The following is a 25150-nucleotide window of genomic DNA, read 5'->3' on the forward strand; positions in this document are numbered from 1 at the left end:
TTGACCCACCCTTTGCAGCTATAACAGCTTCAACTCTTCTGGGAAGGCTTTCCACAAGGTTTAGGAGTGAATTGTTGATGATTCTTGTTGCGCATTTGTGAGTTCAGGCACTGATGTTGGACGAGAAGGCCTGGCTCACAGTCACCGCTCTAATTCATCCCAAAGGTGTTTCTATCGGGTTGAGGTCAGGACATTCAAGTTCCTCCACACCAAACTCGCGCATCCATGTCTTTATGGACCTTGCTTTGTGCACTGGAGCGCAGTCATGTTGGATAATATAAATATTATAAAATCGTATCTGCTCTTGCACTAAAAGAAGACATAAACATAAAACATCTTAGCATAAAATGCTGCCTATGAAGACAGCTCACTAGGTGTTGTAAAAACCAGGATGTTGTCCAGATTTGTCCTGTGTGTTTAGATTAGTTTGGTTAACTAACACTAGGCCACATGTGACGCCAACAAGCCTAAACACAATCTTATCTGCTCTTTATCTAAAATCCAACTGAGAGGAGTGAACAGTATTCATGTAAGGTTTGAAGTCCAGAAACGCTAGTGAAAATGCAGATATGAAAGTTCTGTGTCAATGTGATACACTTACAAACAAAAAACAAAAAGAAACCCCAGAGTGAAAGTAATAGAAAAGAGCTACAGGTACAATCGCATGGGTGAAAAAAATGGGTGTAATGAGGGAATAATCACTTGTAATTGCAGAGGAGTGGCAGAAGAGATAAAATGTGGCATAAACATCCTGTTATATAACGCGCCCCTCCTGGTCATTACTAACCATCGCTGGCTCTGACTGATGAGCCCGACTCTGTTCGCACTGACTTACTAATCACTTCTCCTTGACTCTGCAGTAACCCGCCACTAACCCATGCACATTCCTTCCATGATTCTTAACGTTACAGCAAATAGGGTCAGTGTTGTGTGTGCGCCGTCCGTATTGTGTTTGGCATCGGACAGAAGAATCTGCATGTCAACAAAATATCTTCCACATCCTGCCACAAAACCCACTATTCATACGACACGACTCGGTTGCACTCCAGCAAATCTTCTTGTAAAACCAGTTTAGATAAAAACCCAGAAAAACCCCTTACTGTGGTGCACACTTAGAAGAAAAGCTGCTATATAGACGCTTAAAGGCTTCTGTCAGGCACTTCATATAGAATATTTTAGGGGATTCCATCATGGGATCATTTTATGAATTTAGTTTTAATCCATTTTCTATTTTGATTCTTTTACTGATTAAATAGCTCATAAACATACTTTATAACTAGATTTTTTTTTTAATAACCTGTTAAACATTCAAGTATTATGCAATAATTTGAGACATTTCTCCTTTTTGGCATTAAAGTCAAGAACCCTAGGGTCCTATATAGAACCTCAACAAACTTTTTTTTCCTAAGAGTATTCCATGGTACTGAATTAATACTTCCAACTGGAAATTCTGGAACTTTTTACTTGGTACTTTAAGGGTGTGTTCACACTTGGCATGTTTGCTTTGATTAAAACGAACTCTGGTGCGATTGCTCTGTTGGTGCGGTTCATTCGAATAAGAGTAAACGCTGCCATCCGAACCCTGGTGTGCACCAAACAAGATGAAAAGATGGATCTCGCTCTGCTTCCAAACCAACTCTGGTGCGGTTTGACTGAAATATGAATGCAACGCGGATCACAGACATGTAAACAGACCAAAAACAGGACGTGATGTCACAAGATGCGGCCCCTATAAAAGGACAGAATGCTCAAGCACACCTGTTTTTTCTCATCATAGTCGTGATGTTGCCCATCACAGTTCAGTACAGGCATCAGAACCGCGTCTCCTCGCAGCAGATCTTCGTTTGTGTGTGACGGAGGGATTCCTGCCGCTGTTTTGACTCTTTTACACATTGTATAAGGTCTTCACAAGGTCTCAGCTGGTCAAAATACCATCATATGTAGGCGACGCACATACAACGAGCATATTTAGCCCAGCACACAGCATTGTTTTGGATGTTCAGTCACGAAATACACATCAGAAAAGTCGACCAATCAGGTTGTGAGCTTATGTGAACGCTAAGCAAATCAGGACTAATGCTGCCTTCACATGCAATCGGAATTATCGTAAATACGAGTTTCCTAGGGGGAAAAATGCACATGAACGCCCTTTGATGTCGTGTTTACCACTGGGACGTTCAGAAATAATTTTGATACCCAAATTCCCTATATGGGCGTACCATAAACTTTAAACATAGAACTACTGCTGTGACAGGTAGCCTATGATTTATTAGTTTTTTCCCCAAAACAGCTAGATCGCCTTGACTAAAAATGTGTTTTTATTGAGATCTCTGACTTTTGATTGTTGGCAAATCATTCTTGATAGCAAAAGTTCTCCATTTCAGCTCAGTTTAGGGAAAACAACAGATATTTTTATGAGAACTCATTTGAGATATGTCTTTTCTAAGAGAGATTGAGCCACAATAAAATGTTATGCAAATTTAATTCTGCACAGCTACACAATTTCAACACGGGGACAAGCAAATGTGTGTGTATGTGCACGTGTGTCTGTAGGATATTAATACCATTATCTCCATGGAAAGTCCCCATAAAACATGAACACCCAATGTGTGTGTGTGTGTGTGTGTGTGTGTCATTAATGTAGTGCATATTTACATATACGAGTAATCATTTGAAGCATATTGCATGTTTTATACACAGCGAAAACAGCCTGCATTTGACCAAAATTATACAGAATCGACAGAAAGCGGACTATCTGGATAGCATCGTAAATGTTTAGGGTTGTCAGTGCATGTGACAACGCATATAATTTTGGTTTTAATAAGATTTTCCCAATAAATAGGCAAGAATAAACCTGGTATCCTCCACGATTCCTGTTCATTCTGACAACAAAGCACTTTAATGCAACAAGCTCGAAATAACGACTTCTGAAGTGGGAAATAGGACATTTCCGATAGGACGTGAAGGCAGCATAGATTTCTTTTTTTTGGGCCGGACCAAACAAACCAAGTGAAATGAACTACAAGTGTGAACCCACCCAGACTATAATCATACTAAAATGGCTAATGTCCAAATACAAATGTATTAAAGGTGTCTTGAACTGGCTTTTTACATTTTTTTATACTGTTGTCTGAGGTCAACTTATGACGTTTGCGTGGTTTTTACATTCAAAAACTTCATAATGAATAAGTAATAGGCTATTTTCTGCCTTGGTTTTGAGGCTCTCTGAAAAACGGTCGGTTTTGATGGGCGTGCCGCACTAAAGACTTGGAAGTTAACGCCCACGGCTAGGATTGGATAAGATTTGCATATTTAATGAACTTCTGCTCCCCTGTCAGTGAAAGCGTGTGGCAAATGGCAACCGGAATGAATTGCCAGGGCTCGCAAAATGTCTTTATCAAACAAACACAATAGGTGCGTTTACATGGAGCACTGTAATCGGTTTAAAAGTCCAATCCGAATAAAAATGCTTCATATAAACACCTCAATCGGAATAAAAATGGCCAAACCGAATGAAATTGTAATCGGTTTGAGAGGGGTGGGATAAACCTTTTCATGAACTGATCAAACGAAAAATTCCACCATGTAAACGATCTGATCCGATTACTTTGAGTGCACGTCTTTCTGTGACGTGATATACAGCGCGCGCCTCCTCAACTGAAGACGACGCGCCGCGCTCACACCAGGATAATGTTGACAAGAGAGGAAAGTTCATTTTTCTGAGGTATTAAACTTTTTATTTCGTAACATGTTATGAACATGATGTTGGAATAATGACACAGACATAGCCTGGCTACACCATCTCATCTTGACAGAGTTTGTCCTAGGCTTCAACTGCGCCTGACAGAATAACGTATTTTTCTGAGGTGATTCTTACACTTTACGACAAATAATAAATAGCTTTTATAAAACTGTACAAGTCCTGGTGGCCGTTGAGAGTTGCCATTTCAACGGGGAACATTCAAGCTGCTCTCTGTTTCTCGTTAGTTAAGTTAGCTATGAAAAAAAAAATTTCAACAACTGCTTCAAATTGGTTAAGTAACATTACCCACAGTATACTTTAATTACTTTTGTTAATATTTATACCTTTGTGATTATGGTATCTTTCCTTAATCATCTGAAATATATATGTTTAGTACTACTAGTAATGATGCTGAGCACGTCTTGAATGCTTCATTCATGTTTCACCGTACATCCTATGTTTTTATTAATAATTTGAGTGCATTTTATTGTTAATTTTGGTTTTTCAAAATAAATGAATTGAATTCGTTTTTGATTCCGCATTCATCATTCACAGCTGTTGAAATAGCCATTGTATAGGACATAAATTAGGTTAAACTACTGCATGTCCGCCCACAGAAAAATAAATAAATATAAAAATTACCAACACAGAACTATTGATTCACGATACGTAACGAATGTGAGGCGGCAGACAAACTGTGTGCGCATGTCACAAAATGATTCCTACTGAAAGTCAGCACATGTAAACACCAGATTGGTTTAGATAACGTCTCATGTAAACAGTCCACCGAATCTTTCAATCGGAATGACAAAAAAGTGCGCATGAAAACGTGGCTAATGATTCATCTCTCATCCACCCGCGATTGATTGGAATGTTATTTCTGTATCATTTCACTCGATCATCAGTGAATATAACCGCGAACCGTACACACACACACACACACACACACACGCCCCTGGGCTTTGCGAGCTGGTGTTACAAGTCCGAGTCTGATCACAAATGAACCAATAACAGCTTCTCCAGCCTGTGACCGCATGCTAAGGTGTGTAATCAATAGATATCAAACGATCTGTAATGCAATACTAACACATATAAAAAAACATGTTTTACTCACATTAGTGTGTTGCACCGTTCCTGTCGGATCCAATATAGAAGGCACAGCATTGTGTTTTAATCTCAATATGTCTGCAAATCCAGTCTCAACCTCTATCTTGTTTACAATCGATTACGCATCGTTTCGCTCCACGAGTCGGTGGGCGAGCTTGAGGCGGTGCTTCTGCGTCCTAATACGTCAATGGTAGACATATTCTGAGATCTCTCGTTTTCTGGGCCTGGTGTCTATAAAAGCTTTTCTTTGACTAACAAGGACGTTTTCAGCTCTGAAACTTACAGGATATTCTTATATCACGATGAACTTTTATATACCAAAGGCTCAAAGGAAAGTTGATTTCCCAATTCATCACCCCTTAAACCATGTTTTTTGTCCCCGAAAAATTTCATTTACATAGTACCCTAAGCTTCATTAAAAAATACCACAATACTTCCACGGTAAATGCCCAAATAACATAGTATCACCATGTCAAAATGATATTTACATTGTGTACACAGAGGTACCTAAAATACTATAGTACTATCATGCCAATAAAATCTGCTAATACAAATGCACAGTTCGTTTTCTGCAGTTACACTGAAAAAGTTTACCTCAAAACCATTTTCGAACCCACTTTATATTAGGTACCTTTAACCACTATGTACTAACATTAAAATTAATAATTTGATACAATGCCCTTGTTGTGTACATGCATGTTTTTACATTGTACTAACATTTTTAAAATTACCTGCATGTAATTACATCTGTACTTAATTTCTGTAATTACATTTTTAATTGCACTGTTGACACTTCCCTTACACCTAACCCTACCCTTAAACTTACCGATACCACCACACCTGTCCCTAACCCTACCCGTATTCACCTCAATATCAACAAAAAGTGTTTTGCAATATAATATGAACACAATAAGTACATTGTACTTATATTTTGATGTAAGTACTTAGTAGTTAAGGCCACCTAATATACAATTTTCACTCTGAAATTGCTAGTAAATATAGATAATAACTAAGAAACAAGTACCACATTGAATTAAATGTGAAATTTTGAAGTAGAAAGACTATTTTCTTGTAAACCATACTTAATTTTTACAAAATAATTTATTTTACAGTATAATTGTAAAGCTGTAACTTATTAAAAGTAGATTATCATTATTATAGAAGCATGTGTATTTGGTATATCTTACCTGTACAAAGCCGTTTCTGGCGTAAAGCTCGTCTCAGGACAGCATTCCTCACGCCGACTGCTCAAACTAAACAACAAATGCAACACACACGTTCAACTCCTCGTTGTAATTACAGGTGCAACACAACATTCTTCAGTGAAACGCTCATGGAATACAGTTGAACGTCGCCGGACGCCCAGCCGATCAGATGAGCTGGATGTTTGCTCAGATGTGAGCCGTCTTCCCTGCATAGGTTGTTGTCGCTTTAGTCTGAGCATAACAAACAAGTTTGCTGTTATCATAAACCAAACAATGAGATATCAGAGTGACCAACACACTGATGAGGTCAGTGTTCATTGAGATTGATCCTACAGGCCCTGAAGTAACCTTGACTCATTGAACATGCATCATGAAGCGATTAGTTAATTTAGTGATTCAAAGAAAGAGCAGTGATAGACTGATTTGGAGAGTTAGTGATAATGCTCTTGAGGGGGCAGTTGCATAAACATAGCCATTATGTTAAGTCTGTGTCTCAAGAACTAGTATGAACATCTAGCAGTTGGTCTTACTTTTCGGTATCAAATATTAGACCAATCTACGTTTTTATGTAACTGATGTAAAAAATAATGAACATTCTTTAAAAAAAAAACATTAATGACTAACTTGTAAGACTAGTCTTTATGCCATCGGCCTCAGGGGGTTTCAATCTTTACATGCCATGGACCCTCAAATATGATCATCCTCGTGAAAGTGATTCTAATATTTAAGGCAGCTATATATGTTCATGTTCTCAACTTACTGTGAAATATTAATGTAATGATAATATAATAAATAAGTCTAAAATATTATTTGGAAAATATTTAGTTTTTTATTATATTACATTATAACGTTTTTTCCTATTCATTATAGTACTGTACTGTTCTGTATATTATTAGATCATTTTTATTTACTTTTATACATTTTTCTAATTTATTTTAATAATTTCTTATTTGTTTCAATCAAATCATTTAGTTATTTATATTTATTCTTTTTTACAAAGTTTTTCCTCTGAACTTTGTCCTCTGATCCAGTTTGAAATCCTCTGTAGTAAAACTGATATAATGCTGGTTTATACATAATAATGACAATACATAACAATAATGACAGCAAATGAGATGCATACAACAAATCACTTATGTTACACATATTTACTCTAAATTCACTACAATGTGAAAACATCTGTTATTACGGAAGATGAAATGACACAGTAAACACTAAACATACATATTCATATTTTCAATAAGCTACAGTATACACAATCTAATACATGCGAATAATAACGTATCTGTATGTATGTATGTATATATATATATATATATATATATATATATATATATATATATATATATATATATATATATATATATATACATACTGTAGTTCAGTGATGGTATCAGAAGGTGATGCCCTAGTAGTTTTATATATGTAATTCTGTTGAATGATTACTATATTCATATATACTAGTAGTTTTATTTACTCCTAGGTATTTCAGAGACTATCATGGTACTATATTTCATTTTAGTATCATATTTCATGTCTCTCCTAAAACTGTAATTCAGGTTCTCCACTATTACAAACCCACACTGCCTACTTACTTGATCCAGGTTAACTTAACAAACTCACAGGAGAGCCCTGTCAATCAATTGCTTCTCTCAAGATTGAAAAAAATCTGAAGTATGATTTAGTTAATCGCGTCAATTTTATCGATATATTCAGATATACGTACCGATCATACCTGTCCAGAACTTCCGCCTCAAATCCTTCAACGGTCGTTGGTTATAAAAAGCGACAAAATAACGAGACAACAGTCATGACTAAACTTCGTGCTGGGGATTTAAACAGGCTTTTCCCGAAACATGCGACAAGATATGGCCAGCGGGATTTCCAACTTTCACTCAGCCGTTGTAGAGAGAGAGAGGGAGGGAGAGAGAGAGAGAGAGAGAGAGAGAGAGAGAGTTTCGGCGAGTCTCTGGCCGCGTCTCAAAACCAAAACCTAATGTGACGCCTACGTAAACAGCGTGTGGGCGGGGCGTTGGAGTTCGCTGGGTGTACGCGCACGTGACGCTCAATCCCGCTGTCTATATAGTCACCTCACTAGGGTTTGAAGCACAGCCTATAATGTCAGCTGAATGTGACCGTCAACAGGTGAAGCAACAGTGCTTTTAATGACACTTCAGATTCTGTTAAACAATTACATGCATATAATTACTCCAGCACATGATTAAAAATGGGCTTATTGTATTAGGCTATGCAAAAAAGGCATAGAAAAACAAAACAAAAAATCTCAGGGAAAATAAAGCATACATTGACTACAATGTAATCAGTTATTAAAGGATTAATTCACTTTAAAATTAGAATTAGCCCAAGATTTACTCACCCTCAAGACATCCTTGGTGAATATGACTTTCTTCTTTCTGACGAACACAATCTGAGTTATATTAATAAATATCCTGACGCTTCCCAGCTTTATAATGGCAATGAACGGGACCCACGAGTTTGAAGCTCAAAAAAGTACATCCATCCATCCATCCATCACAAACGTACTCCACACGGCTCCGGGGGACCTTCTGAAGCGAAGCGATATCCATATTTAACATGTTATAAAGTAAAATATCTAGCTTTCGAACTTACGAAAAAAGCGTAACTTACGCGACGTTAACGCTTTTACAGTCTATGCGTATAACTAGGACGTAGCAGCGTTTTGAAACTGCGAGAGGTGTTAAATATACAATTAGTGTAGTATTTAAGGTTAAATAGAGAAAGGGGTTTTAAATTCCAATTGAAAGAGGCAAATTAGACTCATTTTGTGGCCAGAAAAATATAATGTTTTAATTTGTAATGCCATGGTTTACACACTGTGCCTGTATCTACATATTGCAGGTCATAACTGTTTATTTATTTTAGGGTTAACATATTTAGACATGATCAAACACTATCTTTTTGAATGTGAAATTTAAAAACGTACATCCTAATATTTTTGAATGCTATAGCAATAAGCACATTGAATATTAATGGATGGAAGCAAATACTGAATATAACCCAATAAAAAAGGCATATTTCCTTAAATGTACAGTAGGCTATGTACATATTGATACTGAATCAAGATCGAAATTGATATTTGTGTCAAAAAAAAATCTCACTCCAACTTGAAGTTGAATGTTGGCAACCCTGGATACCATCCATGGTTGTTAAATTTTGACATGTCGGATTGCAGAACATGGCTCCAATCTTCAACACTCCACTCCTTGTGTTCTTTGGCAAATTCAAGGTGTTTTTTGCAGCTGATAAAACTAATAAATGGTTTCTTTACTGGTACAACCTCTCAACCCAGCCTCTTGTAGCTGTAGCTTACAGTTCAATATGACATTTTAGGCCTCATCCAGGTCTTTAGAAGCTGTTTTGAGGTGGTCCCACATTCAGGTGATTTCCTCCTCCTGTTAAAATGCTCACTAGTCTTCCTTGACCAGCCACAGCACTTTACATGGTAGTAGTCTTTTTGAAATATATGATTCTCTGGACATTGTGACCATTCACATCCAGCACATAATATCCAAAACCGATTGACCAAATTTAGGAATTTGAACAATATCAACCTTGGTTGCAGAGGACAGCTGCTTGCCATTTTCACTAAAACCCACAAAATAACATCTAATAATACCTGCCACATAGTGATTTATTGAATTATAGGCTGTGAATAATGAAGATTGGTATGACCATTTGGCTAAAAATTATGTCCGCACAATTTGGTATGTTATATCATAAGGGATATAATTGAAATGTGGAACGCGTAAATTAGGCACAGCTTTACAACATGCACACATAATATTTAATCAAATGTTTATAGTACAAAGAAACCAATTTGGGCCATCTGCGATAAGTTTTTGCATTTATGTATTTACTTTTTAATTTAATCATATTTATCTTAATATATTGGATAAACTATTGAAGTGTTAGTTGGTTTGTCCCTTTAAAACATTCACACAATCTGTCTGATCAAATGAGACAAAGTTTGATCATTTCAAAATAGGCATAGAAATATGAAAATTAAGTTGAGCTAATGAAGTTATTTGAAGGGAATTAATACAGATGAAGTGTCTTGAGTTTGACCTGAGCAGATTTCTCATAAATTGGTCAATACTGCGTATGAGGAATGACCCCTAATTATTGCTCCGTTCACTTCTGAGGGACGTGACAGTCAGAGTACAGCGCGACTGCTGGGGTCATAAATCTCAAGCGGTGAGTGTGCATAATATTAGTCTCAGTGCAGTGGTGTTTCAAGATAGTCCTCACACGGTTTTTATATATCAAATGTCCCTGTTACACTTCATTTCCTCGCTAAATAAACACTACATAAAAAGAGAGATTTTGTATTTTTACACTATGTAATGTTCCATTTATTAAAACCAAGTAAATTTAATCAAGTTAGTGTTTTTAAGCATTTTTACATTTATTCAAAAATGGGGTCTTTTCTGACCCCAAAGGACGTTTGCTCAAACAAACGTTCCCTTTGTCCAAATGGCATGAGACTTTGTACGGATGTCAATACTCTCTAGATCTACAAATAAAAAAAATAATTGGATTGATATATGTTTTTATGTTCGTGTGACAAAAAAAAGTCACACTCAGGGTCTCTGGAGACCCCGCTTAGAAAATGGACAAAATTCATCCACAAAAACAGAAACAACACAGAACACGCATACAGAAATGAAGTGGCACACTTCCAACAATGCATAAAACATCCACACAGCTCACACACACACACACACACACACACACACACACACACACACACACACACACACACACACACACACACACACACACACACACACACACACACACACACACACACACACACACACACACACACACACACACACACACACACACACACACACACACACACACACACACACACACACACACACACACACACACACACACACACACACACACACACACACACACACACAGGAATAAATTTGTTATTGCTTGTTATTGCTGTCCAGTTCATTGCATTTTGATGTTCATGTTGTGTATTTTTTACTCAATATGTAATATAATCCTTTCAATTTTTGTTCTGTTACAGTTAATAACTGAAGTGTAGATTACATTTGTAGAATTATAAGAAAATCAGATGTTTGAAATAAATGATCAACTCTAAAGACTCCAACTTTTCTCTTGTTCAGGTTTGATTCTAATCATAATGTAACATCATTGAAAAAAATATTCTTTCAGTACAAAAAAATGCTAAACTTTGACAACATTAATTAATTTTAATTGTTATAATTGTGATTTCATAACATTTAGATATGAATCCAACTGAAAAATACTTGTGAAAAGATGCGTTTCAGTCAGTCAAATAGCACATAGCAAATACTGGAGCTCTTCAGCCATTTACTGGTAAAAGCCTTTTTTAAATTTTATTTTAAAACTGTATTTCCCAAAAGATGGGCAAAAATCTTACACTAAACCATGTCAAATTATCCATGTTATCCCCACGAATGAAAGTTAGAAATTTGGGTCATTTATAAAGTGAATTTTACATTAAAAAAAACTGATTTTGTGTGAAAAACCATTAATTTATTTATGTAAATGGGAAAATTATTATAAATACTCCAAAAACTGCACAGATGTTGAGTAAAAACATTAATAAACAGAGTAAAATTACATTTGATCTAAAAAAAAAACCAATTGTTTTTTTTACAAAATTACATTTTGTTGCCTGGGGTCTGTGGAGACCCAAACGAAGACCGTACAAGCGTAAAACAAAATATATTATTAGTGAACTAATGTTCAGCTTTTCTTTTAATAGTCTACTTATTTTCCTCAGTCATCAAGCTTGTACACGAAGATGTACCTTTCACTTCCCCAAGCTGATTATTCACTAAAACCCCCTCAGTCATCATGTTTTCAGGCTGTTTCAAGTTTGATTTTGATGTGACATAAAGAAAGCGGTGATATCTGAGTGGCTGAGTTGTGAACTTACTTATTAAATAGTCTTCCCATTAACGCTATCATTGTCTTCATTCGGGCCGATTTATCGCACAAACCAATCATAATGATCATATCCAATCAAAGCGTGATGGAGGCATTACCTCCTCTCATGTGACTTCCCCCCATTCATTCTCAATTACCCCCCCACTAAAGCACTGCAGGCATTAGGGTGTCAGTAAGTCAATGGGCTCAAGGGAGGCAAGAGAGACACGGTGCCCCTGTTGGACAGAGTTACTTTATAAAAACGAGTGACTTTTACACTTTAACGTCACATTTTGTAATATTTGCATTGTTTTATTTTTGTAATAGATTATTTTTTTCATCCAGTTTTTTTGAGGAGACACTGGCCCCCCTCGCCTCCTCAGAAACGCCCCCTTCTCAGTGCCACACAGGCAGAAAGACAGATAGTGAGATGGGTATAAAAGCTGAGACAAAACCCTGAACAGATGGAGGGCAGTAAGACGCTGACACTGAACGGACAGCTGGCTCTTTTGTGAGTCCTCCTGCACACTACATACTGTCAGAGACGTTCAAATCTTCTACCTGCTCGCAGCAAAATAACCTCACTTGGCAAACACAGGCGAGTCTGTCAAGACTTTAGTGACTGCCTTTATGCGGCATAGTTTTTGTTTGGCACGATTACTCACACTCCCCACTGTCACACAATAAAAGGCTTGTTATTTTCCTGCCGAAGCACATCTGTTGGCTTCCTGGCATTGAGCTGCTTCTGCATAAAGGGCACTGAGTGTTGAGTGCTGTAAGTCTGATGAAAAGCTTGAGCTGTAATTTAACACAGGTGACTGCAAAACACTCTCTCCTTTAGAGGTGAAGTGTGAAGCACTAAAACAGAACCGCAAAAATAGTCATTGATGTCAAAGATTAAAAACGGTCCCTGTCTGCCATTAGTCATGTTACACAGATAGCTCCGCCCCAAATGCAGACTATTGGTTGAGCCAGTGTTATGCCACGCCCACCTGGGACACTGAAACAAACAGATTTCAATTCTATAGCTTGTTTTCACCACAAAATAAAAAAGGTAATTGGTAATTGACCCTTTTTCTCAAAATTGCAAGGTTATATTAAACAAATGCAATTTATGAACTCATAATTGCGAGTTTACATCTATAAATTCATCTTTCGTATTCATTTTTTTTGTTCCCGCCACAGAATAAAAATGTAAAAAAGGTAATTGTGACTTCTCAAAATGTACTTTTTTTACTCACAATTACAAGTTTTTTTATCTCACAAATGCAAGTTATGAACTCATTATTGCGTTTATATATCTTGGAATTCTGACCTTTTTTCCTGGGAATTCTTTTTTTTTAAATTTAGCTCCCACCACAGAGTAAAAATATAAAAAACGTAAATGCGACTTTTATCACAATTGCGAGTTTTTATTTCACAAATGCAAGTTATAAATTCATAATCTCGCAATATCGATAGTTTTTTTCTCGTAAAATCTGGGGGGTTTGTTTAGCTTCAGCCACGGAATAAAAAAATAAAAAAGGAAATTGTGACTTCTCAAAATTAAGAAATTTCTTTCTCACTATTGCGAGTTTTTATCTCACAAATACAAGTTATGAACTCATAATTGCGAGTTAACATCTCGTTTTTTCTCCAAATTCAGTTTTTTTTTAGTTCCTGCCACAATAAAAAAATATTTTTAAAATGTAACTGCGTATTTTATCTCAAAATTAAGACCTTTTCCTCTGAATTCTGTTTTTTTGTTTCTGTCAAAGAATAAAAATAATAAAAAAGGTAATTGCGACCCTCTCACAAATAAGACTTTTTTTTAGTTTATATCTCATAAATGCGCGTTATGAACTCTTAATTGCGAGTCTACATCTTTAAATTCTGACTTATTCAGTTTTTTGTTCCCGCCACAGAATAAAATATAAAAAAGGTAATTGTGACTTCTCAAAATGTACTTTTTTCCTCACAATTACAAGTTTTTTATCTCACAAATGCAAGTTATGAACTCATAATTGCAAGTTTACATCTCGTTCTTTAGATTTTTTTTTCTCAGAATTCTTTTTTTTTGTTCCTGCCACAGAATAAAAAAATAAAAAAATGTAACTGCGTCTTTTATCTCAAAATTAAGACTTTTTCCTCACAATCGTGTTTTTTTCTTTCCCAAATGCAAGTTATGAACTCATAATTGTGAGTTTATATCTCGTAATTCTGACCTTTTTCCTCTGAATTCAGTCTTTTTTTGTTTCCGTCAAAAAATAAAACAAATAAAAAAGGTAATTGTGACTTCTCACAATTAAGACTTTTTTTTTAGTTTATATCTCATAATTGCGAGTCTACATCTTTAAATTCTGTCGTATTCAGTTTTATTGTTCCCGTCACAGAATAAAAATATAAAAAAGGTAATTGTGACTTCTCAAACAGTACTTTTTTTCCTCACAAGTACAAGTTTTTTATCTCACAAATGCAAGTTATGAACTTGTAATTGCGACTTTACAATTCCGACTGTTGTCCTCATAATTTTTTATCTCTCGTAATTCTAACTGTTCTCTAAATTCAGTTTTTTTGTTTCTGCCACAGAATAAAAAAAAAAAAAAGCTAATCACTATCTTACAATTCTGACTTTTTTCCCTCTAAATTCTGCCCCTCATCCCCCATTTCTGCCACAAAATAAAAAATTAAATAAAAAAAGGTAATTACAATCTCACAATTCTAACTTTCTTCTCGCAATTCTGAGTTTATATCTCACAATTCTGAAAAAAAGTAATAACTGTTAGATAATTTTGATATATATAAAGAAAAACGAAAACACAACCACTCAAACGTCCACATTTACACATCAGAAACACCTACACCTGAATACTGTGAAAAGACAAAGTCAGAAGATCAAACAAACGGCATCACGGGAATCTGAGTGTGAAGACTCATCAGCACTGATATACTAATGCAAATCACTTTGTGTTTTGCAGATGAGCGTCTCCGGCTGTGCATGAACTTTCAGCCCATTTCACTTGCAAATCATGTCGTTTTTCTCGTCTGTCCTGACGGTAAAGGCATTTGTGGAAATGCAACATTCAGGACGTTTGTATGAGCAACAAAACCCCCAAAAAGAGTCAAAAAACTGCATGACGCAGCTGTGGTTTGACCAAACATTTATTAAAAACAGATTAAATATATATTTTAGAGTTTTATCACAAAATATATCATTTGATGAGTTTTACTATAACCTTTCACATTACAAATGAGAACTGCAGCACTTGATTCATTTAAAGCATTTCAGTAAAGGATGCTGAAAATATTATATTACATGATTCAGCACACAGGTTAGGTCAAAGTATTTCTTTGAAAATCCAGGATTTTTTTTTTTACAAGAACAAATACAAACCATAATGAAAGTGTCATAGTTTGATATTAGATTGTTCTGGTTCATCTCTGTCTGCTTATCCTGAATCACAGGAATGATTTAATGTAAATATTTTAGTTTATGTTATCTGTAGTTTATATCTACATGCACAGTAAAGTTAAAATCAGACACCTAAAAAGATAAATGTCAGCTTTCACATTCAAATATCATGAAGTCCACACACCAAGTTCGCAGGCACTGATATATCTGTGGGTTCAAAAACAAGAAGAGTGAAAACATGAGGCCTTTTAGGTCTAAACGTGCCAAAATAACAAAAGGTATGTTATAATAATGTCAAAAGAACACAATTTTAGTCCTCATTTCCCATCAAATGAAGCTTCAAACAGACTGACTATGAGCAAAACGACACACCCTGTCAAACCTGACCGAACCACCTTAGTCATAATGACTTTAATGAATGACTGATGGATACAACATGTTATCACTCATCCTACGGCAGTTTTAAAGGGATAGTTCACCCAGAAAATTAATTCTGTCATTTACATGTTGTTCAAGTCTGAATGACTTTATTTTCGTAGAAGACAAAAGAAGAATTGGGTTTGACATCATGACAGATGTTGTAGCCAAAAACAACAATGTCACTTTAAAGGTTAACTTCAGTGATTTAGCATTATGCTTTGTATCTGTAGAAAGCCGGTAGTATATTCAAATGATGGTACTTTCCCCCCTCATTTCCCCCTGAGACGAGAGAATTATGCATTTTATTTCTGGAAAAAATCTTCAGATGATGCAAATATCGTCATTTTGCATCATCTGAGGATTTTTTGGCCAGAGGCTAAAGACTACAGCCACTAGATGGAGCTGTTCCGCATGTTATCAACCCGCCCACAGGGGAGAGATCTCACGCACAGAATGTAACACACACACGGCCGCACGGACAATCACAACGGGGCGATGCAGAGTAAAGTGAGTGTTTCAACTTTTCAATGAATTCCTGGGATAGTTTAGCTTCCATATGCGATCTGAAAATGTGCCAGATGACGCTTAACGTTACCTCAGCTCTTCGTGATGAAAGAAATCTGATACTGCTGCGTCTGTGACGTGACTTTTCACTCACACTTTATTGAAAAGACACGTTCAGTTTTTAATTGTAGTGTTTGTTCTCTAACTGAACGAAATGATTGTATTACTATGAAGATCAAAACGACGGTGTACGGAGTGGCCTCGTAGGGCAGCGAAGCAAGTGCATTCTGGGAGTGAGACAAAAATAAATTTTCTGTCTTTTCTCAGTCTAGAAGGCACCAAATTCAAAAATAATTTCACATTTCTACTGCATAAATGACCCAGTTTAAATACAAAGCTTAATGCTAAATCACTGAAGAAACCCTTTAAGTATGAGCACTGAAATCGGGGTCTGTTCATCACACAAAATATCATATGGAATATACTTGGGATATAGTGACAGTCGTGGTCACAGTTATTGAATTATTCATGTTACACAGAATAATAACATCATACAGGTGTGCAAAAACATGAGGGTGAACCATTGTTTTCTGGTGAACGATTCCTCTGAGATGTGTGAAAAGCTTTTTCTTTTCTTTTTTAAATAAGCCTCTTATGTTCAACAAGCTGCATTTGTTTGAATATGAAAAAAACAGTACTATTGTGAAATATTACAATTTAAAATAATTGTTTTCTATTTTTTTTTAATACATTTAAAAATGTAATTTATTCCTGTGATCAAAGCTGGATTTTCAGCATCATTCCTCCAGTCTTCAGTGTCACATGATCCTTCAGAAATCATTCTCATACGATGATTTATTATCAATGTATTTTCTATATTTATTATTGGAAAAGGTTGTGCTGTTTCATATTTTTTCATAATCTGTGATACTTTTCCAGGATTCGTTGATGAATAAAAAGTTAAAAAAGAACAGCATTTGTTTAAAATAGAAATCTTTTGTAACAATATACACTACTGTTTTTTTTAAACAAAATTAATACTTTCATTCAGCAAGGATGTGTAAAATTGATTAAAAAGTGATAGATTTATATTGTTAAAAAAACGGTTCCAGATAAATATCAAGCATTTAATATCAAGTTTATCAAATGTTTCCAACATTGATAATAAATCATCATATGAGAATGATTTCTGAAGGATCATGTGACACTAAAGACTGGAGTAATGATGCTGAAAATTCAGCTTTGATCACAGGAATAAATTACATTTTAAATTATATTAAAATAGAAAACCATTATTTTATATTGTAATAATATTTCACAATATTTCTAGCCTGGATGCCAGCCCAACTTAGCCGCGCCCACAACATTAGAGGTCGGGAAGTTCGGTCTGGACTTGATCCGTTTAGGAGCAACTATGCTTGATCCAGAGCTGTTCGGACCAATCAAATTGTCAGGGCGGGGTTAAGACGATGATGGACAGATGATCAACAGTGACGTAATCATCCACGTCACCAAAGAGCGCTTGGGTTGAATTTGTTCTAATCCTAAACTTGTTTGTATTAGCATTCACTTTTACTATATCTCTCAGAAATGATGATCGTGTTGGTAAGTACTCCGTGTATCCTTAAATAATTTTTTACAACACCGGCAAAGATCGTTTACACTCATCTTCTTCTTCTACTTCTTCCAGCGTGCGTGCAGTTGAGTTCTGTTGACAGCTATGCGTTGCTCCGGTGTTTTGATTGGTTTTAGGTCTATCCAACTGAGTGCAGAGGCATTTTCTTTCCAGGCTCGGTTGAAACACCCCATAATCACAGCCCAACGGAGCCGTATCAGACTCATATTCTGACTAGAATTGACTGCATTTTGATTTTAAAAAATGCAGCCTTGATGAGCATAAGAGACTTCTTTCTAAAACATTAAAAATAGTAATGTTTCCAAACTTTTAACCGGTGCTGTAATATATAAAATGGTGTGACGGTACTAACAGTGTAATGTAACTGTACATGCAGCATAAATACACTGATACTCTACCTATTTTTTTAGGTTTGGGGAGATTGAGGTTGTTCATGATGTTCACGAACTCGTCCTGCGTCTTTGTCAGCCGTGGATTAAACTTCTTTTCCTCATCCACGGTGGACACGGTCTGACCTTCAGCGTTCAGAGTAGATCACAACAAACAGGAGAATAAATAATGCACAAAACAACAAAGAGAAAGTGAAATATCCCATACACTACAAACCGTATACAGTTGTTCATTTGTTTAACGCTGGTGTCTTTTATCAGGTTACTCAAAGCAGTGGTTTCCACACAGTTCAAGTGGTTTTAGACTTAGTTTACTGTGGTAAAATGACTTTAACACACAGTGACTCTTAGTTTATAGCTGTAAATCCCGTACCCTTGTAGTCATGCGCGGGGTAGATGAAACATTGTCCAGGCAGGGTGAAAACCTTCTTATGGATGGACTCGTACAATTTCTTAGGACAACCTGAGTGAAGACAGATGAAGAGCTTTACTGTATCGCCATCATGTGGCCATTTGAAGTACTACAATAACAAAGGCAAAATGAGCACAGGGAAAAATCTACAAACAACTATAAGGGCTGGATTATATAGCGTATATTCGCAATGTATATAACGTGATATTGCTCTACAAAATTTTTGAAGCATCCTGAATTTGAGTATTACATTTTCTAAACACCAAGTCATTTGAATACTTTAACATTTCACAATAAATGTAGATAAATATTGTTGTTTGTGACTGTGCTGTTATATTGGAGCACATAAATGTAAAAGATTAAATCTTATTCTTCCTATTGTTCATTTGGTAGAAAATATCATTTTCAACTTTCTCTAGGGTGTAATGTTACTGTTTGAGTCTGAAAAAGCTCTGCATAGTTCCAAAGCACAAAGTCACAGCAAAGGGTCAAAGTTCTTCTCTATATCAGTGTCTCTGTTTCTGAACTCCCTGAAACGCCTCCATTGTAGTCTTGAGTCTTCTTCCGGGAACGAACATGTCACAATAATCCTCATTTAAATAATTAATAACAAAATAAAGGGGTGGGGCCTGGTTGAGTTAGCTAGTAGTGAGTTGAAACTCGTGGGGTGTGTCTCATTCAGTTCCCTAGCTGCCGAGCTTGTGAATCAGTATATCGTGTACCAAGGGCACTGGTAAGGACAGTAAGGACGCTGGCTCACTACACATTGGGACACTGATGTCATGTCTATTTCCGGCAATGTGACCACGTCCTCATTGAACAACATCATTACTGGTATTTATGAACAACAGCAGAGCTGATATCTTTCTGACATTACTTGTAATGTTATTTAAAGTACATAATATGATAAATACTTTGCTTGTTACATATACGTGCAACATTTCAGCCTTAAATAAATTATAAATGTTAGCTAGATTGTGTTCATTACCTGTCCAAGGATGTATGTTTATGCAGAAATATAATAAAATAATGGTTTCTGTTTTTAAAAACAGTGCAAGTCGTTATCGGTCATTATATGTAGTGAGTTGGCTCATGTGATTTGAGTTTCGCGCTTCAGAACTTCCGTTAAAGGAACACACCGACTTTTTGTGACTTTAGCTTATTCACCGTATCCCCCAGAGTTAGATAAGTCAATACATACCATTCTCATTTCCGTGCCATAACTCTGTCTGACGCATCCACCGTTAGCCTAGCTTAGCACAAAGACTGGAGGTAAATGGCTCCAGCTAGCCTACTGCTCAATACATGACAAAATAACACCAACATTTTCCTATTTACAGGTTGTCATGTGTATAGTTACATCGTGTACTAAGACCGACGGAAAATGAAAAGTTGCGATTTTCTAGATCGATATGGCTAGGAACTAACGGTGAATAAGCTAAAGTCCCAAAAAGTCGGCGTGTTCCTTTAAGAGAGCATAGTGAGCATCAATGCACCCCTGGGTTTTGCGGTGCATTGTGGGACCAGGAGCCATCTTGGAAAACAGTCTCGACAAGTCGAGCCACGAACGCTGTGCTAAGTGATGAACTTAACTCCTATCGACCAGCTCACTTAGCACAACGTTCGTGGCTCGACTCGTCGAGACTGTTTTCCAAGATGGCTCCTGTCTGTATATGCGTAATGTGCTGTCTTTATTAAGTATCTTCTTATTAAACTGTTTGTACAAAGTTCTCAATGCTTCTGTTTGCATGTAGGGACCCTCATTATGCTACCGTGTTAGTGTGAGGCTATTTTGAGCCTTGTTAGTGGTATTAACTAGCGATTTAATTTGACTTATTCTGTGCCCCATATACTAGCGTTATAAGCTAATCTGTTTTTAGAGATAAAACTCTTTACATTCGATTTTCATGAAAACGCATCCCAGAGAACGATCTACTCGGTAACCATGTGTTAATTACCCCTAGGTTCATTTTTCACTGGAGTTGTCCTTTAACTTCCATAGTACGATGCATTGTTGAAGAAATCAACTAGCTAGTCACGACTGTTTCCCGAAGACGTGATGTCGCAAATTTGATGTTCAACCCCGTTGGTTAATGATGTCACGCGGGTGGTGAAGTAATAACTTTTAATGAATCAATTTGAGATTGAATTAATGCTAGATGTTTTGCTATAAATTATGAACATGGCATCTGAGGATTAGTTCTCATTTTTCTCAGTTATTTTGCTTTATTTCCAGATTTTATCAGCTGGTTCTTACGTACTTTAGCATGAACGCACTCTTCAAAAACTGTGCCTTAAATCTCTTGACAAACTAATAGACATAAATGACATTTGTATTTAGGCTATGCAAAATAAAAGATATAACGACTATGTGAAAAATAATGTTTTTATTGAACATTCAAGCATGAAAACCTATTCTAGCAGACTCCAAAAAACGTTATAAAGGGTATAATGTGGCCACTTTAACAGCTCAATAGAAATGTTTGTGAAATTGTACCACTTCAGTCACCTTGCTGAAAGTCTGTCCGTCCGCAGCCCCGGATGAGGAGGGCGTCACCGGTGAAAGCCATACGCTGATCTCCAGTGACGTACGTCACACATCCATCCGTGTGTCCTGGGGTCTCTCGCACCGTTAGATACTGAAACGGACCAAAAGCCAAAGTTCTGATAGGAGTAATAATCCCATCAGCAAATATTGATTATATAACCGGACTCTCTTATATAATTGAACTCTCACTGACTATGATAAGCATGATAACAGCACTGTAAAACATCAACACAGCCTTTGTGTTTCTCTTCACACTGTCATTACAATAGATTAAACAAAAGAGTATCATAAATAAACTAATTGTAAATGACCTGTTCATGACCTTGTTTTTGAATCGGAGAGTATTGTAAGGTTTGCATTGCCCTGATCACTTACAATACTAAATTATATTTTAATATTATACATTATTTAGGTGATTTTATTATATATTATTTAATATAAAGAAACATACTGTGGTCATGATTTTGTTTTTTAAAAGTGTATGGATTTTAAAATGTATTGAATTGCCCTGGTCACTTGTAATCCTTCATACATGTTTTCCGAAAGTGATCCGGTCCCCCTCTGAGAGCAGTATGTCCGCAGTGGCTCCGCTGTGCTTGGAGATGCAGCTCTTCAGTCCGAACACCTTCTTCTTCAGCAGTCCAGTGCCAGTGATGTGATCCGCGTGACAGTGAGTGTTCACTGGTGGACACAGGCATCATGAAACTGACAGCACACCGTTTATAATTACAAGAATATTTTTGAATCCATTTCATTAATGATAGATAGAACGATAGAATGATAGAACAGTAGATAGGTAGAACGATAGATAAATAGAACGACATACAGACAGACAGATAGATAGACAGACAGAACAATAGATAGACAGACAGACAGATACTGTATACATACAAAATAAACAAAAGATAGATAAATAGAACAATAGATAGAATGACAGACAGACAGACAGATAAAACGACAGATAGATAGACAGACCGACAGATATATAGACAGACAGACCAACAGACAGATAGATAGAACGACAGACAGACAGATAGACAGACCAACAGACAGATAGATAGACAGACAGACCGATAGATAGACAGACAGACAGACCGACAGATAGATAGACAGAACGACAGACAGACAGATAGATAGTCAAACAGACAGACAAATAAACAGACAGACAAGACAAGACAGATAGACAGACAGACAGACAGACAGACAGACAGACAGACAGACAGACAGACAGACAGACAGACAGACAGACAGACAGACAGACAGACAGACAGACAGACAGATAGATAGATAGATAGATAGATAGATAGATAGATAGATAGATAGATAGGCCGACAGACAGACAGATAGACAAACTAACCGACAGACAGATAGGCCGACAGACAGATAGATAGATAGATAGATAGATAGATAGATAGATAGATAGATAGATAGATAGATAGATAGATAGATAGATAGATAGATAGATAGATAGATAGATAGATAGATAGATAGATAGATAGATAGATAGATAGATAGATAGATAGATAGATAGATAGATAGATAGATAGACAAACAGACAGATAGACAGACAGACAGAACAATAGAACGATAGATAGATAGATAGATAGAACGATAGATAGATAGATAGAACGATAGATAGATAGATAGATAGATAGATAGATAGATAGATAGATAGATAGATAGATAGATAGATAGATAGATAGATAGATAGATAGATAGATAGATAGATAGATAGATAGATAGATAGATAGATAGATTCACCCACTGGCCAGTATGAGTTTGAGTCCCAGTTCATTGATGAACTTCAGGTCTCTGTCCACTGTTTCCAGCACTGGGTCGATCAGCACAGCCTCTCTGGTGTCTGTGTCGGCCAGCAGGTATGTGTACGTGCTGCTTTCAGATTCAAACAACTACAGGAACAACAACAACAACAACAACATCATCATCACCATCATCAGGACAGTCAGTGTGAGTCAGCTGAATGTGTGTGTACACTAACATTCCATTCAAATCTGCAAACTACTGTTACCGTGTATCAGTTTACTCGCTATACGCCACTCACACAAAACAATCAACAGGGTAAACATTATTTCTGACAACATTCCAAAGTAAAACTGAGGCAATTTGGTATTCGCCAACACTGATTAACAGTATATGTATGTAGGCTACTTGCATTGTAGGCTATATAACGTACCTGTGCATACATACACTCTCCATGGTCGATTTTGTGTTTTGTATATTTATTTTAATCACTTATTTTATTTGTATTATCTGTCTTGTCACAAGTCATTCTGTCTGTGCACTGGAAGCTTCCATCACCAAGACAAATTGCCAATAAAGCTCTTATTCTGAATTGTATAGTTTACTGTGCAGAGTAAATAGGCTATGTCGCAGTTTGTGACGCATTTGCTATGCACAGACATTTAAAGATGCTAAAACGTCAAGTATTTCAGAGGGGTTGCTTCAAAGTCATTTCAATGTTCCTTTGTTTTTAACATATGCTGAAAATACAGCTTGTTTTAGTAGACGCATGTCAGTTCTGCTCAAGCTCACACAGGTCAGGTGTAGAGAAACATTACATTCTTTTTTTTTTTTGTGTGCAAAATGTGCGAGATACGCTCCTGCATGCATCTGTATTTCACTGTCTTGTAAATCATTGTGTATGATAGGTCCTATCTATGTCCTATAAAAATGAACTTTCCCTTGTCATTTATAGCAGTTTCGTATCCACAGTGAGCTGAGCACCATTAAATACAAAAACACCCACTCATGTCACATGAATGAACAACTTAAAGTAATTTACAGATCATCAAAAGCAGCGCGCTCTCACCTGTCTGAAGAGCGGCGCTCCGGACTCCATCTGTCCGCTGTAGAGTCTCACTGACGGCGGGCGGCGAAGGCTGAGTGCGGCGCTTCTGTGATCGATCACCGGTGCTTTGCAACTCCACAGCCGGATCGCAGAACTCACTGCAGGCTTCAGTCTGTTTAAAAGAGCTGCACTCATTTTACTACTGTGTGGCGTGTGCACGTCGGAGTCTCCACCTTAAACCGGTACGACGAGTCTCAGATCACTGAAGGAACTTATGTTGTTAAACTGTAACAGTAATAAACGGTGCACGCCTCCTTCCGGGATAGTGGGGGCGCGTTAACTTATTATCACATATTATTACGCCTGAGACGTGACTTGCTCATGTATTGAATCGCTTTATAAAAGTGTTAATATTCAGTATAGATATTAGTGTCCACACGCAATGTTTTTGAAATTCTAAAGGAATTTCAAGGAACTTTGACATGCCCGCGCATGCGCAGCAAGCTCGTGTGTGCGGCGCTGCTGCCACTTGGCGGTATAATCTGGGATGTCGAGTGAATTTACGATTCATGCTGATAAAGGGTTAGTTTTGGGTTTAAAAACAAAACCTACAAACAACCATTAAATAAAGTTATGGGGCCTATATCATGAAGCGGGTTTAGCTGGCTAACCAGATATGTTTAAGCTTAGTTTGTGCCAACCTTGGGTTGTTAGTACCATTAAAGTGGGTTGGCTTTTAGCTGTGTTCATCTCCATAGTAATTTACGCACTATGGCTAACCTGCTCTAGCCAGGCTAAACCTGCTCCAGGGCACGTTATGTTCTGGAGAGATCTCAAACTGAAATTGGACCAATCAGCTGTGAGCAAAGTGACACACCTCTGATGCAATAAAGTCACTCCGCCTGTTTCTACTCCAAATTAAAGGTCACAACATAGCAAATGTTTTTTAAAGACTAAAGCGTCTGGCTTTTAACAATGCTTATTTATAATAATAATAATAATTTTGAA

The 25150-nt window shown here is 36.6% G+C and overlaps 2 protein-coding genes across 5 annotated transcripts in view; both read right to left on the reverse strand.

Moving 5' to 3' along the window:
* phldb3 (pleckstrin homology-like domain, family B, member 3) overlaps positions 1 to 8049 on the reverse strand; it is a 35704-nt gene extending 27655 nt beyond the window's left edge. For 2 of the 4 annotated variants that reach the window (XM_079837893.1, XM_079837892.1), the window contains exons 1-2: positions 7781 to 8042; positions 6037 to 6102 (exon numbers count right to left, since the gene is read on the reverse strand). The gene's annotated coding sequence lies outside the window, so the exon portion shown is untranslated. Of the gene's footprint in view, positions 1 to 6036; positions 6103 to 7780 lie in introns of all 4 variants that reach the window. The other 2 variants (XM_079837890.1, XM_079837891.1) reach the window with 2 other exon arrangements.
* Positions 8050 to 14094: 6045 nt separating this feature from the next.
* Positions 14095 to 24643, reverse strand: ethe1 (ETHE1 persulfide dioxygenase). The gene is made up of 7 exons (XM_079836058.1): positions 24164 to 24643; positions 23099 to 23243; positions 21866 to 22014; positions 21295 to 21424; positions 18747 to 18836; positions 18383 to 18499; positions 14095 to 15631 (listed from the first exon to the last, which is right to left on the reverse strand). The coding sequence occupies exons 1-7, from the start codon at positions 24335 to 24337 to the stop codon at positions 15585 to 15587; spliced, it is 852 nt and encodes a 283-aa protein (XP_079692184.1). The 5' UTR covers positions 24338 to 24643; the 3' UTR covers positions 14095 to 15584.
* Between the last annotated feature and the right edge of the window lie 507 nt (positions 24644 to 25150).

Source organism: Gobio gobio, assembly GCF_949357685.1.
Source record: "Gobio gobio genome assembly, chromosome: 15".
Lineage (NCBI taxonomy): Eukaryota > Metazoa > Chordata > Actinopteri > Cypriniformes > Gobionidae > Gobio > Gobio gobio.

Excerpts from the sequence above, each read along its gene's own strand:
- ethe1 (XM_079836058.1), bottom strand. The coding sequence starts at position 24,337 with ATGAGTGCAGCTCTTTTAAACAGACTGAAGCCTGCAGTGAGTTCTGCG. Across the intron at positions 23,244-24,163 it reads GAGCGCCGCTCTTCAGACAG|TTGTTTGAATCTGAAAGCAG; the intron begins GTGAGAGCGCGC and ends TTGTTCCTGTAG. Across the intron at positions 18,837-21,294 it reads ACGGACAGACTTTCAGCAAG|GTTGTCCTAAGAAATTGTAC; the intron begins GTGACTGAAGTG and ends GTCTTCACTCAG.